The sequence below is a fragment of the Myxocyprinus asiaticus genome, chromosome 2, assembly GCF_019703515.2.
Source record: "Myxocyprinus asiaticus isolate MX2 ecotype Aquarium Trade chromosome 2, UBuf_Myxa_2, whole genome shotgun sequence".
NCBI lineage: Eukaryota > Metazoa > Chordata > Actinopteri > Cypriniformes > Catostomidae > Myxocyprinus > Myxocyprinus asiaticus.
In genome coordinates, this window is record NC_059345.1 from 67,192,098 (window position 1) to 67,215,484 (window position 23,387).

The 23,387-nt window shown below is 38.1% G+C and overlaps 1 protein-coding gene across 12 annotated transcripts in view; it reads right to left on the reverse strand.

Annotated features, from left to right (window-relative positions):
• Positions 1-23,387, reverse strand: part of LOC127454472 (receptor-type tyrosine-protein phosphatase delta-like) — a 590,598-nt gene that overhangs the window by 17,159 nt on the left and 550,052 nt on the right. For all 12 annotated transcript variants that reach the window (XM_051721784.1, XM_051721752.1, XM_051721766.1 and 9 more), the window contains 5 exons: positions 19,433-19,556; positions 10,646-10,821; positions 5,111-5,230; positions 4,733-4,887; positions 453-738 (listed from right to left, as the gene is read on the reverse strand). In XM_051721784.1, coding sequence (XP_051577744.1) covers positions 453-738; positions 4,733-4,887; positions 5,111-5,230; positions 10,646-10,821; positions 19,433-19,556 — 861 coding nt within the window. The remainder of the gene's footprint in view (positions 1-452; positions 739-4,732; positions 4,888-5,110; positions 5,231-10,645; positions 10,822-19,432; positions 19,557-23,387) is intronic.

The following is a 23,387-nucleotide window of genomic DNA, read 5'->3' on the forward strand; positions in this document are numbered from 1 at the left end:
GTAATCAATATTTCTTCATGTCATATTCATTAAAATTAAAATGTCATATAATTTATGTCGCTGAAAATAACATATTTTAGTTGATGATCATGTGCAAAATGTCAAATATCAAAATGTATCAGACCAAAAAAATATTCAAACATTTTTCCAATTTATTTTTACGTATCGAAAACAAAGGCGTCATGATGCATCTTTTTCATTTCATCTTCGGTATTGTTGATGAAATCAAATGACCCTTCATCAATGAACATTTCATCAGTAATTTCATTGATGAGATTAACTCTGATCATCACCTTTTCAATTAAATTGTTTGTCATTCAACACAAAACGGCATTCACAGTGACATATAGTATTTGTTTGCTGCTTTGGAACATCATGTCTTGTGAATATTCAAATCAATTTTTTTTGTGAGAGGTGGCCATTCCACTTTACCAAGCTAATGTCTAGCTTACCTTAAACTCCAACTCCATTCCTGTGACGTTCTCGCCACACTCGATCTGTGTGAGTTTCTGAATGTAAGCGTACAGGTTCCGGGCAGGAACTTCGGTGGTTCCGCAGTTCACTGCCTCCTGCAGCGCATCATGAATGAAGACGTACTGATCCTCCGTCTGGACCATGTAGTTCCTCTGCGTGCGCATGAGTGTCACATGGCCGTAGATATCCACGGTTTTCTCATGTTTAATGCGCTCAAGCATGGCGTCGATTACGATGAAACAGCCTGTCCGACCCACGCCGGCACTGTGCAGTGGAAAAAGATGAAAAACACATGTAGTGTTCACAGCTTCGTTTACACTGCTAGGACTTTGATATACGTAATTCGAATTGTAGACTGCACTAGTCAAAGCAGCAAATTATTTATTGGATCTTTCTAATAGTATTTCTAGATATTAGTGCTGCTTTTGACCTGAAAATCATGTTACCATTTTTTAGAAATTTGGTGTGCCGCAAGGTTCAGTTTTGGGTCCTTTTTATGTTTAGTTTGTTTACATTGAGGGTGCTTACACACTAAAGAAAGATTGATATTTTAATGCTTAGATTCAAATTCAAGTATATTTTGGAGAAACAGTGCAACAATTTCCTCATGCTTTTTTATGTTTTTGCTTTTTTATCACATTGACATAGTGAGTGACACATGCAGTCATGAGGTCAGAGACCCTGCCATCCAAATCCGAACACAAGTGAACACCCAAAACGGATCGTAATACCAGAAGTAAACAAGGTCAAAAGACCACCATTTCTTTCTTGCATGCAGAATATTAGTGGCAGAAACTCTCAGTAAGAGTTCTGTCAAGTGCATGAAAGCAGACTTGACTCATTTCTACAAACAATGGTGATGGCTGTACACCTGTGCTCTCCATCAGAGGAAAACAACCCCTCCATTTATCCTCTCAACCTCTCTAAACTGCATCCAAGGACTCTAAAAGCCTCCATCTACCTTCCTCTGTGCGTGGCTTTGAAGAGGCCGATGCTTTGCTAACTTCCTGAAGCGCCGCAGGTGACGTTAACAGCAGGCACTTCCATGAAAATCTTGCGAGATCAGAGTCCTTCATTAAAGACCAAAAGCTGATACAAATGGTCACATTAGTGCTCGTCATGTGAAACACATTGAATTCTTAATCAATGACACACTTTAGCTGATTAAAACGCTGCCTGAGATTCAACAAGAGTGTTCTCTACAGTATGCACTAGAAAAATAACACAAAAAAAACCCAACTTTTCACACACCAGAAGAACTGAGTTTTGTGGTCAATGTTAATAAGTTGATGTACAAGGTCAAGAAATTCTGGCTCTGTTCCAAAAACACATAGTGTTTTTTGCATAGTGACCTTATTTTCATGATCGTTAAACACATTTGCCTGCAAAATTCTCTTTAATGCAAACAATTTTATTCTAATAACTAGGGCTGGGTATCGATACAGATTTCCCGTATCGATTCCGATTCACACGCTCTCGATTCGATTCCTATTTTAATTCAAGTCCTATTTCGATCCAATTTATATTGATGTCCCTTTTGCTTACATATTAAATAAATTCTCTCCTAGCTAATTCTGTGGATTATCCAGGGGACCTTCTAACTAGGTACAATCTAAAAATATTAATTTTACTAATTATATTTTATTAGTTTTATTTTTTCATTTTGGTCACATTTTAGCTTTTTAAAAATGAACAAATCAATGTATTTATTCTATAAATATGATATTATATTGCATATATTATATTTTGTTAAAGTTTTATTGTTTAATTTAATTAGTACTATTTACATTGATTTGTTGAACACGTGTTAAAAACCGTTACTGTCTCTTTAAGGAAATCTGGCATTTCTGTAAACAGCATGCAAAATTCGGTTGCAGATGTGAGAGATTTCATCTCATTATAGTGGAAGGTTGCTTACAGAGTAAAAGATTGATCCATGGCTTTTGAGAATCAATATCGAATCAACCAAATAAAAAATAAATAAATAAATAAATAATAATAAAAACAAAATTATCAAAATGTTTATTTTATTTTTTCCAGCCCTTACTTATTACTCTCATGCATCTGCATGTTTGTAAATAATGTAATACATTTATTATCTTAATTTACATGAAAGGCAGTACAACAATACTACCATGATGTTTAAATATTTCAGGATTTAAATAATATATTTGTATGTTTTTCCATTATAGTATGACAGAGATTTTTTTGCATTAAAATAATGAGAATTTGAGGACAATATGTGTATAATTGTCATGTCCCACGGATCCTTAAATTGACTTAAATTCTGTTTTTTAAAATTTAAGGTCATAAGAAGTCCTAAATATCTTAAATGGTATAACAAGTCTTAAATTTGGGGATGTAAAGAAGTACGCATTTGAAGTACAGACATTTCAAAAAAAGAGTCCCCGGAGTATTTTGGGCCTGTTTATTGTTAAAAGTCCTGCAAAATGCACCAAATTTTTTCTCTCTCCTCATTTCTGGTTATTATTGGTATTTTGGTTGCACAATAATCTGCTTCTAGGATTGAATTTAATTTGGACTTTAAGATTTAATTTATTTTGAGATTGTGTGGGTTTGTTCTGTATGGACATATTCTTAATTTTATTTGTTCAGGTCTTAAAAAGTCTTAAATTTGATTTGAAAAATTGCAGCAATCCTGACAATGCAGGACTGTGCGCTTACTTTTTAGTGGTTAGCACTGGTACTAGTGAACTAAAAAAATTCAATCGCACAAATTAACAAATATTAGCATACAGAAGAGTATGTTCGAAACTGTTTCCTTGGTTTTTTTTTTTTATTTACTACTAATTTTAATTAATTTAATACTACTATTCTGATACAATTTCTCCAATACATTTTTAATGACTTATTTGATGTGGAGAATATCTATAGTAATACAAATATATAATTCTAAGAAAAAACATGGTGCTGCTCCACCTCAGAGTTTGTTTCCACCTTATTCCTTGCTACTACTTTGAATTTTTTTTTTTTTTTTCTGTTCGTGTTTCACAGAAGAAAGTCATACAGATTTGGAACAACATGAAAGTGAGTACATAATGACAAGATTTTCATCTTTAAATGGCCAATTCTTTTCAAATTAATTTCTAGTGTAGTTAATTACTCTCTAGCGCCGCAGGAGGGGCGGCTAAACCTCCGTCTTTTGTTTCGTTTGACAAACAGCACTATATAATCTGCTGCTCACACGTGAACGCGTCACGCGATCCCGCCGCTTAAAAACTCCCCAAAAGGATGCAAAAACTTTGTGACACCAGAGCGAGTTTTTTTCTTTTCTAATGGTCAGATGAAAAGCTCTCGCAGTGTTTTCAGACGGATTAAAGTCTCGCTGTCGAATCGTTATCTGATCTGAGCTGAAAGGAATTCAAAGTGGCCATCCCAATGAATGATATTAATTCCCGCATTCAGCACGCGGGCCGGCGACACACACAGAATAGAGAGGAAATAAGGATTTTTCAATTTCAAGCACTCTGCTGGGAGCTGTAATTAACTGCCATACATGTTATTTTAAGGGTGCTCTAATCCGTGTTTTCTATCTGGCAGTTTTCCCATGGAAGCGCGTGGAAGCTCTTCTCTTCATCTTTTGCTTTGAGAGGAATTAAACAGATTTCTTCATATCTCTGTTTGCCATAAATGCACGAGCATCAAAATTATGCTTTTTGTACAAAGACACAGTCTGGAATTTGTTATACAAACATGCGATTATAGACCGATATCACTTTGACCGATATACTTAATCGGTTATCGGTTCTAAAACATCAGGTGTTTGAATAATTGGTGCTAGCAACGGCTAGGTCATGGGTTTGATTCCTAATTGGGATCCCTAAATGGATAGTTTTACTCAATCTCATGTCATTCCAGACCAGTATCTTTGTTTTTAATGGAACACAAAAAGAGGGTAATGTACGTTTTTTTTATTTTGCATAAAAACTTTAATTAAAAAATATATGCAATGAAAGTGAATGGTGACTGAGTCAAACAGGTTTGGAACAACACAAGGGTGTGTAAATGATGAAAAAAAATGTCATTTTTTGGGTGAATTATCCCTTTAACAGTAGAAACAGAGATACATTTAGATCCCAAAATATAGAATAAATGATAATAATTATTATAGAAGTCTAATGCTTGTTCATTTATTTTTGCGTTTAAAACTAATCAAAAAATAAAACAATAATTTACATATCAGTTCAGCATTTCAGTTACTATTATCGATCGGCCTCTATGCAAAATCTCCACACACCTGCAGTGGACCACCATGGGTCCTGCGTCGGGTGGGTTGCAGGATTTCACCCTGCGCAGAAAAGCTAGAAACGGCGTGGGATGTTCCGAAACGCCGTGATCCGGCCACGCTGTGAACTGGAACTGCCGGACCTCTCGCTTCTCACTGGAACCGTTCTGCATTCAAGAGGAAAACCATGTAAAAAGGTCTAATCTTAAAGGAAAATTACAATTCTGTCCCTCCCATGTCATTCAGATCCATTGAGAAATGCTGTTATTTTTACCGTAGAACACAAATAAAGACTTTGAAGCATCTTCACACAGCAGAACACTCAATGCACAGTCAAAAACACAACAGAATTATTGACATTGAGTATATAATGAGTATATATCTGTCTACCTTGTAAAGTGCAAACGTCCTGACGCAGTATGTAGCGAGCTCCACCGTGTCCAACAGTGTGACCTGAATGAGTCCGAAGGTTTCTGTTCCTCTGTTGGGCCAATACTGATCACACTTCACCTGAAAACACCATCAAACATACAGAAAACATGCATCATGTTCATTTAGCGGAATGTTCCAACTATGTTTAAAAGCAGAAATGTGCATTTGCATGAATTATTAAGTGTTTGTTAAAGTGTCTAAATTGTCCTTTTTCAGTGGGACTAGTTTTCTAGGGGGAATTCCTGTGGAAACAGTGCTTTACAGATAGTTACATGACATCCATTTCTTCTTTAAAATCTCACTTGTACAATTCGTATACGTCACATTCAAAATTGGCAGATAGCGATCAGTTATGAGCAATGGGCAGTTACTCATTACAGGAAATCACTACATATTACTAATTACTTCTCTAAAATTTTTAGAAGATTACTGACTTTACTGATTACTTTATCGGAAAAGTAATTACATTGCTACTTACATACTTAAGTTACTTTCTAAAACACTTTTCACAGAAAAGCCTCTTTAGGGGGTGTCACAAAACACAAACAGATGAACATATTAATGTAATTCATGTTTTAAATGTATTCTACGTACGTAAATAATATTACTTTAGAAATATGTTTACTCCATATAATGTACATAATGGAAAGTTGGTAAATGTAATCTGATTACAAGAATTCTAAATGTAATGCGTTACGCTACATATTTGTACTAAAAAGTAATTCGATTACAGAAATTCATTCATTAGTAATTAGATTACACCCAACACTTGTTACAAGACTACATTTGACGTTTAACCCTTTAAGCTTAGATAGAACCACAGATTGAATAATCGTTAAAATATGAAATACTTACATATATAAATATTACTATCTATAGTCTTGTCCAACACAAAATTTGAAAGCTTAGAAGCTCTACTTTCCAATGCATGTAGGCATTATTACCAAAACTGAACAAGTGCTTTGAAATTTGCAGACAAATCAGAAGTGTTCCATTTTAATCATTTATTAATAATTCTGCATATTAATGCAGTCAGTAAAAACATCAAACTGATCAAATAGCCATGTGTCATGTGCTGTTGGAAACCTTTTGTCATTGTTGAGTTTGCATGTGTAATTAGTTCTTTTGTTTGGAGAGACTTTTGGAAAGTGTGATAAATTATTTTTGTAATGCTATAACTTTCGATTGCTTTGTCGTATCAACACAAAATGTTTAAGGTACTTTTTGTCATATTTGGAGCTTGACACCATAGTCACCATTCACTTTCATTGCAATGAAAAAAGCAGCATGAACATTTTCCCAAATATCTCCTTTTGTGTTCCACACAAGAAATTTGAAGTCTTTCAGGTTTCGAGCAACATGAGCATTAGTAAATGATGACAGAATTATCATTTTTGGGCGAACTACCCCTTTAAGTATTGTGGCTGTTTTTAAAAACACTGGCCTTGTGTACTATTGAATGTAACATTTGTTGAACCAGGAACATTCTGTAACAAACTCTGTAGCTCGCCAACACAATTCTCCTTTCCTGCTGACACGCAGATTTCTCAACACACGAGCGAGACTTCTGACAGATGCTAGAATTACTATCTCAAGCGCTCTGTCGCAATCACATAAAAGCAAGCTATTATTACCATTATAGATGTTGGTTGCATCGTGAGTCTATAAAATAGTGTTGCATTACTGCACGCCTGTCGCCCTGTCAAGACTACAGGAATAAAATCGAGAGATGACGGAAAGCTTTCTCACACATCCGTGAACACAATCTCCTCATGAAGCCTTAAGGTTAAGAGAAAAAATCTAAATGCTCTCTTGTATTCATGCAAATTATAATATTCCACTAATAACATATTCAGTTTGGAGTCTGGCATCGTTTTTTAGCTGTGAATGCGTGAGCTCATTAAAATGGATGAAGCTGAGACGGGCCAACACAAAGAGCGTGGCCTCGCTGTGTTTCGGCTTTACGTGACCCCTGAGTGGATCTTTATAGGTTCGACCAGCGAGAGAGATCGCGTGTCAGCTCGCAGCAGTCTACGGATTCATGCGGCGAATAATTCACATCACAAAGAATAAACCAAGAAAAATCAATGCAGCAATTTAAATCTGCAACTCAAAGTGGCAGCATAAGACGACACGATGCTGTGTGTCTTGACGTAAAGAGGAAATGTCACATCAATGGTGTGTAGCACTGGGATTGTTAACAGACATTTTACAATTCCAAAATAATAGTTTTGACAAGTGTCAGAAATGAACTTTCAAATTAAGGAGCAATACTTGCCTCCTGGATTTGATTTTCAGGGGCATTTTTTTACCTAAAATATTTGTTTTTTTCTAACCATTTAAATCATAAACTATTTAATTAATATGTTATGCCATACTATATATGACAAGATTTAAAAAAGATGTTACAAATAAAATAAAAACGTACGTTTTTTTAACCAATATTCACATTTGTCTACATCATCAGTTATTGTTTTTTGAAGGAATAGTTCACTCCATAATTCTGTCATTATTTACTCAACCTCGTGTCATTCCAAACCCATATGACTCTTTCGTCTGTGTACCACAAAAGTAGAAATTTTTGAAGAATCTTCATGCAGCTCTTTTCCACACGGTGACCATGATTTTCAAACTTCCAAAAGGACAAAAAAGCACTGTAAAAGTAGTCCATATGACTCATGCGCTATATTTCAAGTCTTCTGAAGCCATACGATAGCTTTGTCTAAGGAACAGAGTGAAATTTAAGTGGTTATTCACTGATAATCTTTACCCGTGTTCATGTCCAATAATAATTATAAAAAAAAACATGTATCTCATCCGGTTACTACTCACAATGTTGTTTTGGCACCGATGATGTCAATGCACCACTTTTGAATCCGGATGCTAATGTGGATAGTCACCCAGGGAAGATTATCAGTGAATAACGACTAAAATGTATGTGTATTTATCACACAAAGCTACTGTATGACTTCAAAAGACTTGAAATACTTCTTGAATGAAAATTGAAATTTCAAAAATGAAAATTCTCTCATTATTTAATTACCCTATGCTGAACACAAACAAAGATTTTTAGAAGAATATTTCAGCTCTGTAGGCCCTTTCAATGCAAGTGAATGGTGACCAGAACTTTGAAGCTCCAAAAAGGAAATAAAGGCAGCATTAAAGCAACCCATCAGACTCCAGTGGTTTAATCCATGTTTTCAGAAGGAATATGATAGGTGTGGGTGAGAAACAGATCAATATTTAAGTCTTTTTGTGGAGGTGAGGGCATGGTCAAGCGTTCGTCTGGGGAGAGAGGAAGCGGTAAGGGTTTTCACCTGAGATGAATTGTTGGTAATTTCTGTTTCTATGTTCACAGTGAGAGACGGGGGAAATAAAAGGGGCCAGACCTCAGAGTGAGGGAGAGAGAACCCAGCTGAGAAGTTACGTGTCTGTTGGCCGCTGCCGTTACAATGACAGAACCTGTTGAGTGACTTTTCTGAAGCTACACTGTTGTGCATTCAAGCGAAAGTGTTTTTGTTATTAATAAATTTACATTTGAGTTGGATTTGCCATCTCCCATGTCCTCATTCCTTGAACCTGTTACACTGGTGCCGAAACCCGGGATTAGAGGAAGAAGGATATGCTGTCATGGAGTCGCCGCCGTTGGAGGAAGTCTTCCGGTCCCTTTCCAGCATCAACCAGGGCCAACACCAGGCCCTCATGGATCATCGCTGAGAGCAGCAGCAGCGTTTTGAGGTGCTCATTCGGGCCCAGGAGGAGGACCGGTGGGTGCTGCGGAGCTTAGTACCTCAGAAGGGGGTGGCCGCCGCGTCCCCGGCAGCAGCACACCCCCACGTGTTGCTCATCAAGATGGGGCCTCAAGATGATCTGGAGGCATACCTTGAGCTCTTCGAGCACACCGCCGAAGCTCTGAAATGGCCGCCAGAACAGTGGGTGGTCCATCTTCTGCCGCTGCTGTTCGGGGGAAGCCCAGATTGCGGCGCAACAGCTTCCGGTCACAAACCTCCTGGACTACTCAGTGCTGAAGAAGTCCATCTTGCAACGAGTCGGCCGCAGCCCAGAAGAACACTGCCAGCGCTTCCGCTCCTTGATGCTGGGCGAGGTCAGCCGCCCGTTTGCCTTTGCCCAGCAGCTCCGTGACACCTGCCAGCAGTGGGTGCTGGCCAAGGAAGACAGCAACGCCGAGGATGTCATCAATCTGGTGGTACTGGAGCAGTTCATCTCCCGGTTGCCGAAGGGGACGGCCAAGTGGGTCCAGTGCCACCAACCGGCATCGCTAGATGAAGTAGTCCAGCTGGAGGAAGACCATCTGGCAGCGTATCTGGGGGCCGGCACGCCCCACGCCCTTTCTCCCTCTTATGTCTCCTCCCCTGTTCTTCCCCCCCTTCCTTCCATCCTGTTCTGTTCCCCTAGAAACAGGGGAACATTCCCCCAAGACCGGCTCCCTGGTCATGGGGGTACCCTGTTCCAACAAACCCCGTCCCTCCCCTCTCTTCCTCTCAGGTGAAGGAGTCCACTGCCACGAGTGTGGGCGGGAGGCTTGGGCTAGTCTGCTGCAGTTGCGGGGAGCCGGGTCATGTCCGAGAGCAGTGCCCGGTAATGGAGATGGGGGCCTTGATCTGGATCCTCAACACCCCACAGACCGTCCCCAATCGAGCAGGGATGTACCAAATACCCATGAGTATTAAGGAGGGTACATACCAAGCCTTGGGGGATTCAGGTTGTAATCAAACCTCCATTCATCAATGCTTGGTTCAAAACGGGGCATTGGAGGTAAATAATCGGGTGAAGTGTTTGCACGGGGATATTCATGATTATCCTATAGTGGTAAAATCTGCTAATTTTGGGAACTAATTGGCTGGCTTTTTGATCATTATTGAAGTGGTTGTGTGCGGATGGGTCCTGTGAGAAAGTGAATTGTGTGGGATGTGCGAAGAGCTGGCTGTGGAGGCATGGCCTGGGCCGTCTGCGGCTGTCCGCGTCAGGCTGACGCTGGGGAAGGGGAGGTGTCATCCTCCCCTGCCCTTAGGGAATTCCCGGTAGGGGATTTCCTGCTAAAGCAGACGCAAGACGAAACCCTGAGGCATGCATTTGACCAAGTGATACTGATTGATGGTCAGTGTCTTCACCTGGGCGTTGCACTCACATATCCATATTTTTCAATTATAAAAGATTGGTTGTATAGAGTGACAGGACACTCGCACGAAGGAAGATACGACCCAGTTAATTATTTTAATGTATACATTTATATTATTATTTATCAAATATTCATAATGTATTGATCATTGTGTCAAAAAAAACAGAAATAAAACATTAATTAAAAATGGGTTATTGGACACTTAAATACTTATATAATCAGTAATGACTAATAGAAAAACAATACTAATCAATTTCTAATTATAAATCCAGTAATGAGTAACTGGACACATTCTGAGCCAATCAAATTGACAGATGAGCTGTGATGTCAGACTGCGGTTCGGCAATTCATACCCGGGATCTTTCCTCCAGTTTGGTCATCATGACAATATTTGCACTCCGCTGCTCCCAGATCATACGCCAAAACTCCCCGAAGGTCTCGGGCAGCGCGCCTTGAGTGGCGATGTAGGCGTTCTGTTTGCGGTAGCCGTCGATGTAGTTTGCGTTGATGTAATCGCTACCTGGAATACCTGCAAGCAGAAGAACAATATCAGAATAGGTCGATAAATATAATGTAAAGAGTTTTGCTTTTGAGTTTTTACATTTGTAAACAATAATTTAATGTAATACAATTATTTTTTAATGCAAATGAACAAATATTATCATGATATATACATAATTTACAGTGTAAATAATATCTTTATTTATTATGAATTTGGGGGGATTGTCATCAAAATCTCACTATGTAAAACATAAAATAGGCTTTTATTTTAATTTTCTTTTTTGCAAACTATGACATATTTCTTCGATTTTTGGGTAAAATATTTGGGTTTCATGAGATTCACCCTTACATAACAGATCTTTTATTACAAATATTCTTCATGATGTATTGAGCATATTTTCAGAAAGGTAAAAGCCGTCTAATAACCTGAAAGTAAGTGAGGACGTTTGTGAGATGTTGAGAAACTGGAGCGATTTGTGCAGTTTTAACGCTGCATGACGTGCTCACACATGCGGTGCGCAGATAAAACTCATTGCAGTGTTTCTGCCGTCGACTGCACACCTCCAATCTCTCTCTCTGTCTGTCAGGTGAATTATGAATGAATTAAAAACTGAACGCTGTCTCACTTTGGCTAATTCTGTGTGTGACTGACGGATAAATTGTTAAAGCTAGAGTTATTAAGTGGACATCTAATGAATTTTAAACATTTCGTTACTTTGGTTTGAGTGGATGTTGTCAACAAACATTAGATATATACATTGGGGGCCAAAAGTTTGGAATAATGTACAGATTTTGCTCTTATGCAAAGAAATTGGTACTTTTATTCACCAAAGTGGCATTCAACTGATCATAATGTATAGTCAGGACATTAATAACATGAAAATGACTATTACAATTTGAAAATAAATTCAAAAGAGTTCTCATCAAAAAAATCCTCCACGTGCAGCAATGACAGCTTTGCAGATCCTCGACATTCTAGCTGTCAGTTTGTCCAGATACTCAGGTGACATTTCACCCCACACTTCCTGTAGCATTTGCCATAGATGTGTCTGTCTTGTCGGGCACTTCTCACACACCTTACAGTCTAGCTGATCCCACAAAAGCTCAATGGGGTTAAGATCCATAACACTCTTTTCCAGTTATCTGTTGTCCAATGTCTGTGTTTCTTTGCCCACTCTAACCTTTTCTTTTTGTTTTTCTGTTTCAAAAGTGGCTTTTTCTTTGCAATTCTTCCCATAAGGCCTGCACCCCTGAGTCTTCTCTTTACTGTTGTACATGAAACTGGTGTTGAGCGGGTAGAATTCAATGAAGCTGTCAGCTGAGGACATGTGAGGTGTCTATTTCTCAAACTAGAGACTCTGATGTACTTATCCTCTTGTTTAGTTGTACATCTGGCCTTCCACATCTCTTTCTGTCCTTGTTATAGACAGTTGTTCTTTGTGTTTGAAGACTGTAGTGTACACCTTTGAATGAAATCTTCAGTTTTTTGGCAAGTTCAAGCATTGTATAGCCTTTATTCCTCAAAACAATGATTGACTGATGAGTTTCTAGAGAAAGCTGTTTCTTTTTTGCCATTTTTGACCTAATATTGACCTTAAGACATGCCAGTCTATTGCATACTGTGGCAACTCAAAAACAAACACAAAGACAATGTTAAGCTTCATTTAATGAACCAATAGCTTTCAACTGTGTTTGATAAGGGCAAGTGATTTTCTAGTACCAAATTATCAATTTAGCTTGATTACTCAAGGATAAGGTGTTGGAGTGATGGCTACTGTCTAGATTTGATCAAAAACCTTTTTCAAATAGTGATGGTGCTGTTTTTTACATCAGTAATGTCCTGACTATACTTTGTGATCAGCTGAATGCCACTTTGGTGAATTAAAGTACCAATTTCCTTCCGAAACAGCAAAATCTGTACATTATTCCAAACTTTTGGCCGCCAGAGTGGCTTTTATGAAACGACAGCAACTTCATATTCCTCAATATCACTTTTTATCCTGACAGTCAAACAATCTCTCCTTTAAAAATTAATAACTCCCACCATTATATCTCATTATATGCAGACAACATTATTCTTTATCTTTTGCATTCAAGCACTTCTTTGCCTAATGGTTTACAACTTTAGCATTATGTGTGGATATAAATCTTCCTTAATGCAACTTAACAGTATTATTAAAGTGACTTCTCTTCCTAATGGTCTTATCTTCACTAATTCATTGGCATTAAAATCATTGACTGAAAATTACTATAAAAAAAATAAAATAATAAAAAAAAAATGAAATAAAAAGAACACCTGCAAATTTTCAATTAATGTGCCAAGTTTGCCTCGTTGCATTATTTTGGGGAAAATTTTTTAATTCTGATTATTTTTCTGATTAACACTTTTAATTTATTCACAAAATTGTCAAAGAAAAGCAAAACATATATTCACAGAATCAACATTTAACCCCCACTATTATCCCTCCCAATCCCAACCCCACCCTGACCCTCAACAAACATCCCTGTAGTCACACATGAGTATACACAAAAAAAAAAAAAAATAAAAAATATATATATATATATATATATATATATATATATATATATATATATATATATATACACTATATTGCCAAAAGTATTCGCTCACCCATCCAAATACTTGAATTCAGGTGTTCCAATCACTTCCATGGCCACAGGTGTATAAAATGAAGCACCTAGGCATGCAGACTGCTTCTACAAACATTTGTGAAAGAATGGGCCGCTTTCAGGAGCTCAGTGAATTCCAGCATGGTACTGTGATAGGATGCCACCTGTGCAACAAGTCCAGTCGTGAAATTTCCTCGCTACTAAATATTCCACAGTCAACTGTCAGTGGTATTATAACAAAGTGGAAGCGATTGGGAATGACAGCAACTCAGCCACGAAGTGGTAGGCCACGTAAAATGACAGAGCGGGGTCAGCGGATGCTGAGGCGCATAATGCGCAGAGGTTGCCAACTTTCTGCAGAGTCAATCACTACAGACCTCCAAAGTTCATGTGGCCTTCAGATTAGCTCAAGAACAGTGCGTACAGAGCTTCATGGAATGGGTTTTCATGGCCGAGCAGCTGCATCCAAGCCATACATCACCAAGTGCAATGCAAAGCGTCGGATGCAGTGGTGTAAAGCACGCCGCCACTGGACTCTAGAGCAGTGGAGACGCGTTCTCTGGAGTGACGAATCACGCTTCTCCATCTGGCAATCTGATGGACGAGTATGGGTTTGGCGGTTGCCAGGAGAACGGTACTTGTCTGACTGCATTGTGCCAACTGTGAAGTTTGGTGGAGGGGGATTATGGTGTGGGGTTGTTTTTCAGGAGCTGGGCTTGGCCCCTTAGTTCCAGTGAAAAGAACTCTGAATGCTTCAGCATACCAAGAGATTTTGGACAATTCCATGCTCCCAACTTTGTGGGAACAGTTTGGGGATGGCCCCTTCCTGTTCCAACATGACTGCGCACCAGTGCACAAAGCAAGGTCCATAAAGACATGGATGAGTGAGTTTGGTGTGGAAGAACTTGACTGGCCTGCACAGAGTCCTGACCTCAACCCGATAGAGCACCTTTGGGATGAATTAGAGTGAAGACTGCGAGCCAGGCCTTCTCGTCCAACAGTGTCTGACCTCACAAATGTGCTTCTGGAAGAATGGTCAAAAATTCCCATAAACACACTCCTAAACCTTGTGGAAAGCCTTCCCAGAAGAGTTGAAGCTGTTATAGCTGCAAAGGGTGGGCTGACGTCATATTAAACCCTATGGATTAAGAATGGGTTGTCACTTAAGTTCATATGCATCTAAAGGCAGATGAGCGAATACTTTTGGCAATATAGTGTATATAATATTATATGAATTATTATAATAATCACACACATTTAAAACTACACATCTCTTTCTACTGCCCCTCCCTGAAAACCCTCTAAGAATGCCAAATAGCTGCCCCATTTTTTATCAAATAAATCTAAGTTTCCCAGCCTTCTACATGACATTTCCTTGAATGCCGCCACTCTCCCCATCTCTGTGCACCACTCTTGAAATGAGGGCGCTCCAGCCGACTTCCATCCCCTTAAAACAATCTGTCTGCAATCATACCACTTGTTAGGACCCAATCTTTTATGTGTTTATCCCCTATATTAATGACCGCCCCATCACTTAAAATACAGAGTCTGGGGCAAAATGAAAATTGAGTGCCCAATATGTCACACATAAAACTCTGAACCCTCAACCAAAATGCTTGGACCACCAAAAAACATGGGTTGTGTCTCCATCTTCTGATTGGCATCACCAGCAGGTGGGTGTGTCTTTATGACCAAGCCTATACAATCTAGAGGGGGTCCAATAGAATCGATGTAAAATCTTAAATTGCATAAGGCGCACCCTTGCATGTAGACTTGATGTTTTTAGAATCCTAGCCCACACTCCCTCCTCCAATACCAAGTTTAAATCTTTCTCCCATAATGTCTTGATAGAACATGAAGCTCCGTCCCCCAGACTCTGAATTAGCAGGGAGTAATACACTGATTCCTCATGACCTTTTCCAAAAGCAGTAATCACCACTCCCAGAGTATCTGCTGCTTTAGGAGGGTGTATGTTACTCACAAAAATAGTACATAGCAGGTGGCAGAGCTGTAAATACCTAAACAACTGAGTACAAATGTGAGATAACGGGGTGTGACTTAACTTCTCCGATTAGTATAATAGAAAGGCTTTGCAATGGTGAAATAGGGGCAAGAACTTCCTGTTCAATACAAAACCAGGGAGGGGCTCTCTCAGGTGGAAGCGACCAATGAGCCAAATGTCTGAAACCGAATGCATAATAATAAAACTAAATCTTGGGTAGGCCTAGCCCACCTTTGTCAATCGGCCTATGCAGCTTACTGAAATGTAATCTGGGACGCTTACCATTCCAAATGAAGGACTTCGCTATGCTATCAAATTGCTTGAAATAAGAGAGGGGAACATCTATAGGGAGTGACTTTAGCAGGTGGTTGAATTTTGGAATACAATTCATTTTAATAACATTAACCTTCCCAATCATCGATAAATGTAATGAAGCCCACCTGCCCACATCGCTCGAAAAACTTTTTATTAAGGGGTCAAAATTAAATCTTAACTAAATCACACAAATCTGCTGGGAATAAAATACTCAAATTCTTAACGACCTGTTCGGGCCACTGGAAGGCACCCGGCTGAAAAGCCGTTACCAGGTAGTACGCTGTCAGAGACAAAGTTTCAGATTTAGACCAATTAACTCTATATCCTGAGAATTTAGAAAAGGAATTAATAATTCTGTGGAGGCAAGGCATAGATCTAGTGGGGATGGAGAGGAATAATAAAATATCATCTGCGTAAAGCATAAGCTTATGCTCCACACCTCCCGCCATCACCCCTGGAAAATCATCCTCCTTTCTTATCGCAGCTGCTAATGGTTCCAGGGCAAGACAGAACAATAAGGGGGAAAGAGGGCAGCCCTGCCGAGTGCCCCTATCCAGAGTAAAATAATCTGAAATTAATCCATTTGTTTGTACCGCCGCTACCGGATGTCTATAAAGTAACTTAATCCATCCAATAAAAGTATTCCTGAACCCGTACATTTCCAAAATCTTAAAAAGATAATCCCATTCTACCATATCAAACGCCTTTTCAGCATCAAGTGAGATGGCAGCGACTGGAGTCTGATCATTCGCCACTGACCACACAATATTGATGAAACGCCTAATGTTATCAGAAGAGCTACAGCCCCGAATAAACCCCACCTGATCTATAATGTATAAGAGATGTCATAACTATACTCAATCAGTTAGCCAAAATTTTTGACAATATTTTAATGTGTAGCTGGATCAGGGAAATTGAATGGTAACTCTTACACTCGCTTGGATCTATGTCCTTTTTAAGAATCAGACTGATCCGGGCTTGTGTCATGGTTGGTGGAAGCTTTCCATTCTTTAATGATTCCGTATACACTTCTAGCAAAAGTGGAGCCAGTTCTATAGCATACAGAACTTGCCTGTAGGCAAGGCCTTAATTACCTCGCCAAGCTCCTCCAAGGTTATCTCAGAATCAAGAGAATTTATTTGCTCAGATGTCAGTTTAGGAAGTTCTAATGGTTCACAAAGTTTCTAATATCTTCATCAGTAGACGAAGATGTGGAACTATAAAGATCAAGATAGAATTCTTTAAAAGCATTATTAATATCAATGGCCGAGGTAAAAATTTCACCACCAGCAGATTTCACTGAGGGAATGGTGGAAAAAGACTCTGTTTTATATATCTAGCCAGATGTTTTCCTGCTTTGTCCCCCGACTCAAAGTAGGAAGGGGGTTTGCACACTTTTGCTTCACTATGATCAAGGACTGAGTCCATCAAAAGATTAAAGTCTCCTCCCAATATTATAACATGAGGGGTGCCAGTGGCTTGCAACATCCCTTCAGGATCTATAAAAAAGCCCTGATCATCGACGTTAGGTGCGTAAATATTAGCCAAAATAAGACTTTGCCCCTGAATTTCAGCTAAAACAATAATTACTCTTCCTAATCTTTACTCTGTATGAGACATTTGAATTGTAGATGTTTACTTATCAGTGTAATGACTCCCCTGTTCTTACTCAAGCCAGCACTATAAAAAAAAAATGCCCACCCCATATCTTTCAAAAATGTTTAGCTTCCTGCGGAGAAAGGGATGTTTCTTGAAGAAACACTATATCATATTTCTTATGCTTAAGAGAAATAACCTTCCTTCTTTTTATGGGGTGCCCCAACCCATTCACATTCCACGTGGAGAGAGAAAATCCACTCATATTAACATGTGACGTTTTGACATATAAGAAAAAATAGATCGCGTGTCAAAAACTAAATTAAAAAGACCACATTCCAACATTTGTGCGACCATTAAAACCCAAACATCCCCCGGAAAAAAACAAACAGAAAAAAGAAAAACGTGCACTGTTCATCCCTCCAAACTCAAACAGTCCATGCACGCCTACGAGGACCCCTGTGAAAACTTTGCCGTCGGATTGCTCAAGTCCAGTGTTTCTATAAACATTTTGTGACAGAATTACACAGCAAAAGATGATCTATAAAACAAACTCCAGCCAATAGGCGGAACAAACTCAAAGAGCATGTAGATTCATCCACAAAACTGTCCCGAAGGTGTACCACTCTGCAACATAAACTCCAGCCGCTAGGCGGAACCAGCACCAAAAAAAAAAACAAAAAAACACTCAGTTTCCTCAAACAGTCAAGTGAATGTTCATTGAGCCGGTCCATTCGGCTGTGACGTATCACAAAAATGACTTACTCACTCCATTGACTTTATGAAGGACATCACTTGCTGTGGGCAAGTGAATGTTTAACGGCCCTCCTTAGCATCTATTCTCAATTTGGCCGGGAATATCAGTGCAAAAGCGACCTTCAGTTGATGTAAGAGTTTCATGTATTCCTTGAATCGATCACGTTTCTCTCTTGTTGAATTCACAAAGTCTGGGAACAAGAAAATGCTGTGGTTTTTCCAAGAAAGCCTTCCTTTACTCCTCGCATAACACAAGATCTTTATTGGATGATCTCAGAAATTTGGCTAGAATTGATCGGGACCTGTCTCCCTTCTCGGATCTCCACGCCTGAACTCTGGAAGCTCGCTCGATTTCCAGCTTATGGCCTGTTATGTCGAGCAGATTCGGAAGGAGCCCATCCAGGAATTTCACCATATCCCGACCCTCTTTGGCCTCAGGAATTCCGACAATATGGATTTCTCCGACCAAATCGACTCCCGGGCCCGTGGCCCTTTCGGGGGTATCAGCTTGAGCACGTAAGTGTCTTATAATGTCTCCAGAGCCCAAGGATTTAGAATTCTTTGACATATTGTCCTCCTAGAACAGAGTGTATTGAATCTCACCGGTTTATATCATTAAAAGAGTTAAAACTAGCAAAGTGCACAAAGCTCGCCATTCACACGTCCGATCCTCGCATGGCGTCACGTGACTCCCCTGAATTCTGATTATTAACAATAATAAATTGGACTGTATACTGAACATTGTTTTCTTTAATAATTTTGCTGTTGCTGTCATTTCATAAAAGCCACTTGTGGCTGTTGTGTTATATTTATCAGAATTTACCGGCGTTTCGCATAAGAACACCAGTTATTATGGTAAAACTGTGGTAAAAATGGCTGAAAAATGTAATTTTGAAAAGTACCAATAAAATAGTTCGATCTAATTAAAAAATGACTGCGTGCTGTGTATTATTTGGCTTATCAGAGTATCACATCATTAGCTTAGCAAAATGCTAACATAAAACGTTTTAAATCAAATTAACTATTTGTGTGGTAGCTGTCTATGTAGAGCACTTGTGAGGTTCTTTTTCAGTTAAGATGCTGCCTTAGAAGGGAGCTGCCTATTTAGACAGTAGACAGCAAGGCAATTCACTAGAGTTTGAAACAGGCCCATTATTTCTCCATCGTGTGTGGTTAAATCTTTTGCCTCTAACTACATTTATTTGCATTTGTAGCATTACAGTTGAATTAATTGCAACTTCTGATAGCATTGTTGATTTGCACATGCTGTATACTGCATATCTGTATATTAGAGCATCAAAAAACTAATAAAACGAGTAAGTGAATGAAGTAAACGTACCGTCGATGGCAGACAGCAGAACTCTGGAGTGATCGTAGGCAATGACATTGGCGTATCTGTTCTTTGGTTTGTTGACCTCTAGGTTTGAATGCTCCCATGTGAACTGTTGACCGGGGTCAATCGACTGCAGGAGAAATGAAGAATATTTAATAATTAGTGTGTTAATGAGCATCAGAGATAAACAACATCACACAGATGTGTCTCAAATGACATTTGTACTTTTTCTAAAAGCATGTGGTAACTGTTGGCTCGGATACAACATACTTTGAATTTCACACGGCCAATAATATCCACACTGGAGCGTGTCGTGACACGCACAGCTACGACAAGCATTCGGTGCAACTGACGACTAAAAATAGATTCGCCGCTGTAACTCATCATATATATCGAGATATGTTCAGAAATAAACACTGGTCCTGGGCAGTGACGCTCATGCTGGTGAACTCAAGATATATTGTGTTTATGAAATATACAGACAATAAAAGTGTCACACAGGGTGAATGAACTAATACAGCAATACATTTACAGCTAACCTGGCAAGAGTTTACTTTGCTAAACATTTGAACGCTGAGTGGTGAATGGATGAATAAATCAACAGCTAAATGATTCATTCAACTGAATGAAAATGAATGAACAAACACATCAACAAATGGACAAATAAACAAACAAAAAGATTAAACAATGAATGGATGAATGAATTGTTTATAAATGCAATCCATATCCTCTTTTGATGTAGGGAATATTGTAATATTAATGAATGAAATAAATGAAAGCATATATCAATGAATGAACTAATTCATGAGAAAACTAATGAAGAAATGACGAATGGACAAAGGAATGGAAAAATAAACATAAAGGAATTTTTTTATCTTAAAATATCGAATGCATGCATAAATGAATGAATGAATAATTTATAAATGCAACTCATATTCATCCTTGATGCAGGGAATATAACTGACAAATGAATGTATGAATCAATCAATAAATCAATGGGTTATAAATGCAATCCATATCCATAGAAAAAAAAACTGACTAATGAATGAATGAATCAACAGGTGGTTAAAATGAATGAATGAGCAAAAAAATGAAGTAAACAATGAATGAATGAATGGTTTATAAATGCAATACAAAATTTTTTTTTGATGTAGGAAATATTCAGATCTTAATGAGGTAATTCATAGACTAATGAATGAATGAGTGATCATACAGATGAATGAATAAAGGAACCAACAAGTGAATAACTGCATGAATAAAGCATGTATCTATCAATAAATGAACAAATGAATGCATTCATAAAAAAACTGAACTACTAATGAACAAATGGATGAATAAATGGTTTATAAGTGCAATCCATTTCCATTTTTTTGATGTAGGGGATACTACTAATGAATGAATGATCATACAGATGAATAAACAAATGGACGAACAAAAGAATAACTGCATGCATAAATGAAAGCATGTATCTATCAACAAATGAGTGAATTAAAGAATTAATGAAAAAACAAATGAACTATTAATGACAAATACTGTATATGGATAAATAAATGAATGGATGAATGAATTACTCAAATGGACAAATGAAATGAAATTAATAGAGAATATTGTAATCATAAACAATTGACAAAATGATGAATTAATGAATCAATGAATGAATGGATAAACAAATAAACCCTATCCACCTTTGGTGTATAGAATATTTGAACTGTAATGAATGAACTAACTGACTACTGAACGAATGTATGAATGGACAGATGAATGAATGAATGAATCAATCGATCGATCATGCTATTAATATCCACCTTTGGAGGAGGAAATATTTGAATCGTAATGAATGAACTGACAAATGAATGAATGAATGACTAAATAAATGCTTTATAAATGGAATCCATTTCCATCTTTGATGTAGGGGATATTACAACCATACTGAATGCATGTATTGTCTAATGAATGAATGAATGAATGAATGGTCTATAAATACAAATCTTTACCACTTGTGATGTGGGGAATGTTTGAATGTTCTTGCAGTACAATTGTGAGTCGTTACTACTGAACATGCCAGCTCTGATCGTTTTAAAAACAGGTGTCGGTATGAAAGTCAGAGCGAATGCGGGACAAATCTGCCAGTGAAAGAGCTTTTGTGCGTGATATGACCCCCGCGTCAGTCTTATGTGCCGCTTGCAATTTTTTCCCATTTACTTTAATAATGAAATTATTCAGTCTCGGCAGTGTCTTTTGAAAATGAAAAGATGATACGCATCTGCCTGCGAGCAGCTCTCTGCGTTGACAAATTTCAAATTACAGTTTTCAGAGGAGCGGCGAATGAATGAAAATTGGTCCCGTAAGCGAAGCGGGGAAAGTAATGTCTTCATGCCTTGAATAGATTTTAACAGATCACGGCGAGATGTGCTCCCTCTCAAACGCCGTCTTTGTCCACTGACGTGCCCTTTCAAACCAGTGCAAACAACTTGGACAAATTACACTCAAAAACAGCAAAACCATCAATGCTCTTAGACTGTCAATAGTCAAAGCCCATATTTCACATACATAATGAGGTAAATGCATTCAACACATAGGGAAAAGGGGGGCTAGTTGTCACACTTTTTACTCCAGTGGAGGTTTATTATCTGTATTGAGACACAAACCTTAAAGTCTTGACTACAAAAAAGCTACGCAACATTTCCACATGCATACAGTTCATTGAACACCAATAGCGGGGCATGTTGTTACACTATATTAGTCTCCTGCCATTAAACAGCCTTTTATAGGCTTTTCAGAAAAAAATATTTGTAAAACAATTATGAAACAGCAAAAATGTAAAATGTGACACACAAAAATATCGAAGCATTGATTTGGCCAACAAATATTGTAATAACATTGCCTTTGTGACAACTTCCCCGTGTGACAACAAGCCCTGGTCTCCCCAATAAGACCAACATTCATAAAGAAATAAAACACTGCCGTTACAGCAGTAAATTACTCGCACTTGTTTCTATAACCTTTCTAATAAGCAAACAGGCCTCTGATATGAAACACCATAAATTAACAGTGCTGGTGTTTTTCTGTCGGGTGAGTCACAGCGTCGAACCGCAAAGAGCCCCTAAAGATGACAAATCTGCAGTTAAGCCGCATCATTCAGCCCAAATCTGTTGAAACATTGCTTGTGAACTCGCCCGCTCTTTTGTGGGTTGAAACTACTTTCTGTGCCCCTGCAAAAGCGCTCCAGAATGACAATTGAGTGTGTGCGAGTGGCGTTTTGGCAGGCAGCTTGGCGGAGGTCCATGTCTGACCTCATGTTCAGTAACCGCAGAGCGAGGGGCCCGACGGCGGCCAAGAGCCCTGAAAAGAGCAAATGAACTCTCGGTCACGCTTTACTCAGCTCTCACGGTCCCTCTCGGAAGATCCGATCCGGTGGACGCTGCGCTCTGGTTCGTCTGCCGTTTAAAAACACTCTATCGATCAATCAAACGCAGCTCGACAATGCAAACGGCCAATCAGAAAGCTCACAGAACTGAAATGAGAATGCCCTTAAAAATTAAATTCATAGTACTGAACTGGAATTGAGTCAGTAAACAGGATGTAGAATTTGAATTTAAGAAAATAGAATTACAATTGAATGAAATACAAAAATATTTTCACTTTATAAGTATAGTAATATAACAATATATAATACATAATACAATTTTATTTACAATAACATAATTTAATATAATATAATAAAATATAATACATGTATAATATAATATAATTTCATATCATATAATAAAACATAACTTAATATAATATAATATAATAGATGTATACTGTAATATAATTTCATTCAAGTACACAGAATTTATGACTTTTTTGTAATATATTCTCTGTTTATTATTAACAGAATATACTGTATAGCTCAATATATTATATAATCAATCGATTCAAATGTTGATGTTTAATCTTTATTAAAGTTATCTGAAAA